Source organism: Cotesia typhae, unplaced genomic scaffold (genome assembly GCF_013202065.1).
Source record: "Cotesia typhae breed Kobodo isofemale line unplaced genomic scaffold, CoteBio_Ctyphae contig_44, whole genome shotgun sequence".
NCBI classification, from domain to species: Eukaryota; Metazoa; Arthropoda; class Insecta; order Hymenoptera; family Braconidae; genus Cotesia; species Cotesia typhae.
The window spans coordinates 5,153,561-5,161,572 of NW_027423753.1; the positions used below are offsets into that span (position 1 = coordinate 5,153,561).

General features: G+C 24.5%; 1 protein-coding gene across 3 annotated transcripts in view; it reads left to right on the plus strand.

The window, feature by feature from the left end:
• Positions 1-7,997, plus strand: part of LOC141528959 (protein bric-a-brac 1) — a 314,927-nt gene extending 306,930 nt beyond the window's left edge. For all 3 annotated transcript variants that reach the window (XM_074245266.1, XM_074245265.1, XM_074245268.1), the window contains one exon: positions 1,008-7,997. In XM_074245266.1, coding sequence (XP_074101367.1) covers positions 1,008-1,522 — 515 coding nt within the window. In that variant the 3' untranslated portion in view covers positions 1,523-7,997. The remainder of the gene's footprint in view (positions 1-1,007) is intronic.
• The last annotated feature ends 15 nt before the right edge of the window (positions 7,998-8,012 follow it).

Here is an 8,012-nt window from a genome sequence, read left to right on the forward strand (position 1 = left end):
TAAGGAGATTATTCTTATTTGATTTTTTATCACCTTTCAAGCTCTTTAAATTATTGGCTAGTTTATTAAAGTATTTAATCGCAGTGTATCTAGCACTCTTGCTAGCAATTTTTAGTAAATTTCATAGAAATCTAACTATTGCATTGGTCCTCATGTCAGAATTAAAAAAATTTTTTTGTATATTCTTACTCAGCTCGTCAATGTGAGTCAGAAAATGTATATGGTTCAAAAGTTTATTTATATACGATATAACCGGGCTTGTCTCTACTCTAACTCTCTCAATTTTTAACGGATCTTCATTAAACTTAGCGTTCATATTCTACGAATAATTACCGAGGTTAAGTTCGAGGATGAGCTGAATCGGTCGGTTATTTTAGAAATACGAGCTGATTCAAAATCTCAAAAAATTTTGATAAATTCAACTTTTTTTGGTTTTCCTTGCAATAACTTTTGAATGCAATAACTTTTCATATTTTTTTAAATTGCATCTTGAAGCTTATTTAATAACCTTTGATTTCCATGCTAATTTATTTCCCTCAATCAAGTAGATCACGAATAAGAGCAGATTAAAAATTTCAAAAATCGCGAAAAAATTCAACTTTTTTTGGTTTTTCTTGCAATAACTTTTGAATGAGATAACTTCGTTTTTTTCGTAAATTATATCTGAAAGCTTATTAAAAAAGCTTCAATTCACATGCTTCATTATCTCCCTTAATCAATTGAGTCAGAAATGACAGCAAATTAAAAGTTAATTCTAATTAATGAAATCTACTTCCATTTCAACTGCCGAATGGCCTTTTTTATTTATCTTTGGTAAGGGAATAGATCTATTTCTAGTGTTTACACATACATTTTCATACTCAACTTGAAGCAAAAAAAAGTTTTTTTCATACGCCGTTTTTGTTTTAGAAACGCGTCAACAACGACAATAAAACCTTGAGAGCAAATAAAATAAACGAATAAAGTGACTCCTTGTTAATGAAACTAATAAATGAAAAAAATTTTAGGTCTCCGACACCAGATGTGCAGTATGGTAGCGGCTGCCCAGTCTCATCCTCACGATATGGTAGCAACGAATCTCTCGGCAAACTTCCAGGCGGCCGTGCAAGTCAGTCAACATCACTTAAACAATAATAGCGGAGCAAGTAATAACAATAACAGCAATAACAACAGAAATTCACCTTTGATGCTGGGACTTCCAAGCCCGGGGTCAGGGGAACCACCAGAAAGTCCAATGGAAGGGAGTCCATTGGCGAGTCCACTGGCACCCTTGATGGATCCAGCTCACATACCCAGTAGTGTTGAGGTAGGGATCGGTATCGGGGGATTGGGCGGACTTGGAGGACTTGGTGCAATAAGTGGGATGCATTATAAGCCACAACGTAGTTACATAAGCCCACGACCTGATAATATCTTCCAAGAAGACATTGCTGATTTGGTTAAAAGTCAACACGGGCACAAAGACAAAGACAAAGTCCCGGTTAAACTTGAACCACTCACTGACTCTCGTAGTGAACAGTAATTTTACTTAAACTATATTATTATTATAACTTATCATTAATTAATTAATTAATTAACTAAGCAATAAAAGTAAACTTTTGTTGTTTTTTGCTAAATATTCCATCAATCTCGACGACTCAATGATTTATACTAGAGTGATTGATATTAAATGTCAGACTAGCTTGTTTTTAAAATAATAAAACATTTAATGTTTATTTTTTAAGACGTAAACGCTATGAGTCAAGCTACACATTTTAAAACAAATGGTGATAAAATATTGTCATTGTTGTAAAAACGGGCCTTGATTAACAAAATTAAAATAAACCTCGAAAATATTAATAACAATTAAGAAAGTGTATAATCAAAAAATGGGAGCGAGTCTTGTAAAAAGTTATTGTCTCGTCCGAGTGTTGAAAACGTTTTTACGTATCTCTCTTATATTTAAAAGTAAAAAATTAATTTTCTGTAAAATATTAACAATTATTATTATTATTATTATTATAAATATATACATATTAAAAAATAATTTATTATTATTATTATTATTATTATCTTTTAATTATTTTAGTCAATATATTGTGGACTTAAATGTGCGCCAAAATTAAAGTGATCGTGGTTTTAGAAAATAATTAATAATAAACAATCGGAAGTAATAAATAAATAAATGAAATTTTTATTAATAAATTAGATTGGTCAAGTAAGTGATAGAAAAACATTTCGAGTTAAACTTATAAACTAGCTAACACGTAATTGATATGTATGCATATTATATATGTTAATGCCAAATGTATAATAGTTAAATAAGAATCGGTTGCATGTTATAGTGGAGAATTTTCAAATAAAATAAATAAAAAATCATTAATAAAAAACAATAGTAATAAAATAACTTAATAAAATTAATAATTATAATAATAATGTAATGATAATACAATTATTTATATAATAATGAAATTATCACAGCCTTTTGCAAGATAAAAAAAAAAAAAGTTAAGAAAGGATTTAAATAATATGATGTGAGATAATTGAGGTACAAGTTTATCCTTTGAGTTACGTGTGTCGGAATTACTCATATATATTAATATTAATATTAAATTTAATTAATGAACGGAGTTGGTTTATAAATTAATTTTGCATACAATGATGGTGAATATATTTAACGCAATGACATTGCCTGCAATTTTCTAGTCATAAAATCTTAATGAATTATTGTACACATTGTAATTCGACACGCGCAGCTCTAGATTTTAAAACAATTAATTTTTTTTTTTTTTTTTTTTTTATTATTTACTGTTAGTAATTACTTTTATTTTTTTAATGTTAAATTTATTTAATAAAATTCAACTTTATTTTTTTTTATTTGCTTAATTTTGTAAAATTGTTTTATTGTAAATTATAATAATGCCAGTATCTCACTTGCTACTTGTATTACTGCAGAAAAAAAATGTACAAAATTTGTCACTGTCTTGGAAAGAGAGAAAAAAAAATTCAAGGCTGTTCTCTGACAGTCACTCTTTACTTTTTAATTAGCCTAAAAAAAATTTTATAAATTATAATAAAACTATTATGTGGATTTAAATAAAAATTATTTATGTTAATTATCGACAAACAATTAAATAGAATTTAGTTAGTAAACTTGAAAGTCAAATTTTAATGTTGAGATCGATTTTTTTATGTCATTGTAGGCCTTAATGACAAGAATTATAAATAATTTTTTATAAATTCTATTAATATTAAAAAGTATAGAGCGCTATCAGAGAATTCCAGGGCAAAAGACTATATTTTTATCATATGTAATCAGATCTAATCATAAATGAGTCAATTCTATGAAGTCAAATGTAACATTTGGCTATATTTTAACATATATGGTCATATATGCATTATATTTAATCAAATACGAACTAGGAAAATATCTGATTATATATGATCAAATCTGAGTATATATGAATAAATATATATTGATTTTTCTACCCTGGAATGCCTTTAATAATTATAATTGATTGAAAATTGCGGTGCGAAAAAAAAAAACATTTTAGATGAAAATATAATTATTTAAGTATAATAAATTGCCTTCCTGCCATATTTGGGGTATGCCAAGTATAAAATTTATAAGGTTTAGAAAATAAATAAATAAAAGAAACTAAAATTAAAAATAAATAAAAATTTAGACTGGATCTTTGATGACTAAAGATAATACTTCGAATAAAGATTGTAGGTATGAATGGTTATTTATGATTAAAAATGATTGTGATTAGATGTGAATGTCTTATCTTAATATGTATTAATGAATATTTATTTATTAACTGATAATTAATATTTGGCATTTTTTTGTTACTTAATAAAGTTATTTTTAAAATAAAATAGATTGTGCTATTTTTCAAAATTGATACTGTACGTTATTTCGGTCAAGGGACCTTTTTTAGGATTCTCGATCACTCGGATATTTGATGCTATCGAACGGTCTGATAATTCTGAAAAAAAAAAAATAAATAAATAAACAAATAAATTTCTAGTATGTTAGAAAAAATTCGAAGTGGCCTTTCAAAAAAAAAAAAAAAAAAATTGTAAATTACAAAATAAGAAAACAAATCTCAAAGAGAAACTTGTTTTTGGCTTTCCCATTTGTGTCTAGGAATTGAAAAGAAAGTTCTCGCGCGCTTCGGTCGTTTAAATATTTTCTTAAATCATTAATTATTTAATATTACTCCAGTATTTTTGTTCTTATACTGGATTAATATTAATAAATTAAAATTAAATAAGTTAAAAACAAATTTTTGGATATAAAAACAAATTAAAAATTCGTTCCAATTAGCACAGTTGGTAATTAATATTTAACAAAAAAAATATTCTTGATACAAAAGTTTTTGTGCGAAAAAAATTCAAAAAAAAAAAAATAATGTAAAACGTAATTATTAAAATTAACATTACTTACCAAAAGTGCGAAGGAGACGTTCTTTGTTACGTATAAATTAAAGAAGAAAAAAAAAAGTTATCCACTGGCTACCGATCTCCTTCATTGATAAAAATTGTATACGTACCATTTCTTACTTCCGGTAATATTTGCTAAAAATTAACGGAAAGACGTGATTCATACTTAAAATTTTTACTATTGAAGCTTAAATGTGTTCATATAAAAGCTAACTGCGACATAAATATGAAGTAATTGCATGTTTTGAGAGGTTGATTACTGGAATGAAAAGAAAAAAATTTCGAGAGAGAGAAAGAGAGGATAAATGAACTATATGACTCAGATGTGACCGTATATGGATCATATATGACCACATATGAAGAATATTTGTGAGACCGAGCGAGCGAGCGAGTGTACGGCAGATGTATGTGAGCGTATGATTGGAAAAAAAAAAAAAAAAAAAAAAAAAAAAAAAAAATACTAAATCAATAAAATAATATATTAAAAAAATTAAAAAAAAGTAGTAAGTGCCTTCCAAAAAAAATTAAAGAGTCCCGTAGATCGTGACCAGTAAGCGAAATAATTCGATAATTTCGTGTTAATCGTGTATTATTAAAATTGAGATGAAAAAGTCTTTAAAATAATAAATAATGAAAATCCAAATCACAATATGCCGTTTGAATAATTATTAATTATAAATAGTGTGTGTGGGTTGTATTGAGAGTGTATGTACAGTTGACTAAGTGAAATAGAGCTCGTAAAAATGTTATTTTATTATTTTGAACGTCTTGATGCTTTACTATTTAAATAATATGATAATTGATAATGATAATAAATAAATGAAGAAAATGAAACAATAACAAGTAAATGAAATTCCGTTTGGATAAATCCACAATCGGTAATACCCTGAATGGCATGTCTGTAGGAAGATCAATTTTTATTTATTGAAACAGTTTTTAGGGGGACGATATTTAAATATAATGATTGAATATTATAAGCGAGAATCGTGAACAAAAATTATTTAAAAAAAATGATAATTATTATTATAATGATTACTGATGATTAACTCATAAAAGTAACAAAAGTAATCGCTCGTTTTCACATTTTGATATAATTGTGAACAGAATAAACTTAAAAAGACAAAAGATATCTATATTACATACCTAAATTTTAAGTGACAAAAATAAGTATATAGTAATGCTGATAATGATATAGTACATGAAATAAATAAAATATATAAAGGATATATATTATATATAAATTGCTGATATGATATTGATATGTGTTTATTGATATTTATTGCTGAGAAAATATCAGAGCATTTATATCATTTATTGTTTAGTTTTTTTTTTCTACTACATCAAAAAAACTGTAATTAAAATTTTTTTTAATTATTAAAACTTTCAATAGAGTAGCGCATAAAAACCGACTTTTTTCTAGTCTCTAAATATCAGCTCAAAGAAAAATTTGTTTAAGGTTCGTTCAAGATTTTAAAAAATTTTGAAAATCGTAAAAAACTAAATTGTTTTTTTTTTTTTTTTTTTTTGTTAAAAATTATGCACATTTTAAAAATTTCTGTTTTTAAAAGTCGCGTAAGATTTTATTCAAATCATGATAAACTAACATGCTTTCATATGAGGCTCGAAAAATTGTAATATTCGGTTTTTAGCGTCACTCTACTTTTCAATAAAGAAAAGTAAAGAATTTTATTTATATTAATGCTGAAAACTTAAATGATTACTTTTGGCTGAAAAATAATGTATTAAAATAAATGATAGTAACAAGTGAGAAATGCACAATAATAATAATAATGAACAGAGGAAACAATTAAACACAATAGTGTGTGAGAATATTGAATGAAAATATGAAAAATAAAAATTACTCGCTTACTTTTTCCCCGCTACAATAAATTAAAACTGATAGAAAACTCGTGTAGAAAAACGAAAAACAAAAAGATAATTACTGCAAATAAACATCCTAGTTTTACTTAATTAATTAAAAAACACTATAGTAATATTTCAGTAGTATAATTCGCATATGTTCTGATATATAAATGTATTTAATAATTTTTAAAACTCTGAATTTAAATTAAACTTTTAAAAGACCAAAAATTCATTTTTCAATGCACAATAATTTTTTTTTTTTTTTTTTTAAAGTTAAATTATTGTTTCTACAAAGACTAAAATCGACAGAAAAGTAAATGTGTCAGTTGTAAATAAATTTTAAAAAGACGCAGTAATGCCGATTTTGAAATTGTATTATTGATTGTATTTGTTATTATTATTATTATTATTATTATTATTATTATTATTTTTTTTTTATAATAAAAAAAAAGATATTCCAATGCTTAACTGTTGATAATAGTGAAGCTGTTATTTAAGCATTGAATCTCGAGTTTACTTTTGTAATTATTAACATTTATTTCTATACAAATATATATATTTATTTACAAAAAAAAATCTCGTCGAGAGAGCTCCGTTGCGTGATCATATTTTTTTCAATAAAAAAACGAATCTGAAAAAAAAAAGGTAAAATAAAATAATGATAATTGTGTTTAGAAATTCAAGTGAATTTCGATCTCACAAAGAAGCTCTCAGTATTATTATAAATAATATAGTTTTTAACAACTTCATTTTATTATTTGTTTATTATTAGAACAATCATTTTATCAAATAATTAATTTTATAATAATAATAATAATAATAATAATAGTGAATAAAAAAATAATAATTATTATTATTATGAAATCTCGTTTATTTTTTTTATGAATATAATTAATTAATAAATCAAAACGAGAATAATTACGTTTGAGTAGATAGATAAATTTGTTATTCAAATTGTTAGCGTGTAATTTCTGACTGGATAAGATGATGTGACTCCGGAACTTGTCGATGTTTTTACATTTTAAAAAATGATAACTTTAAAAAAAATTAAAAAAATAACAATAAAATATAAACAAAAATGATAAATGGTTAATATTTTTTTTTATTTATTTTCTTAAAAATGTACGGTTGGTAATTAGAATAATTATTATAATTGTAATTAATAATATTAAAATGAAGTAATTAAGTTATAAAAAAAACGCACATACGGACAACTAGGTCCGCTTGTTCCCCCTGCTGTTGATTGCATTATATTTTTTTTTTGTTTTATTTATTATATCATCCGATACGAGATAGCTGTTAAGAATTACATTCTACCGAAATATGCTAATTACTTATAAATACAGCTATATATATTATTGATAATTGACATAAGCATTAAATTACCAATTTTTATCCGTTATTTGTACGGATAAATAATAAATATTAATTATTTAAAACAAATAAAAAAGTAAAAAAAAAACAAATAATTATGGAATAAAAATACAAAACAGAATCACGCAATCATACATTTAAGTTGCTACTTGGCACGTATACCTAAGTAATATACTAACATAAACAATATGCAATAATAATAAATATGAGAAAGAAATGACATTTTTTTTTATTATTTCATTTATTTCCTATTTATAAATATATATATGTAAAAAAAAACCCTTTTACCGTATCCTAAATAAAATATAATAAAAATTTAAACAAATCAAAAAATATTTCTACTTTAAATT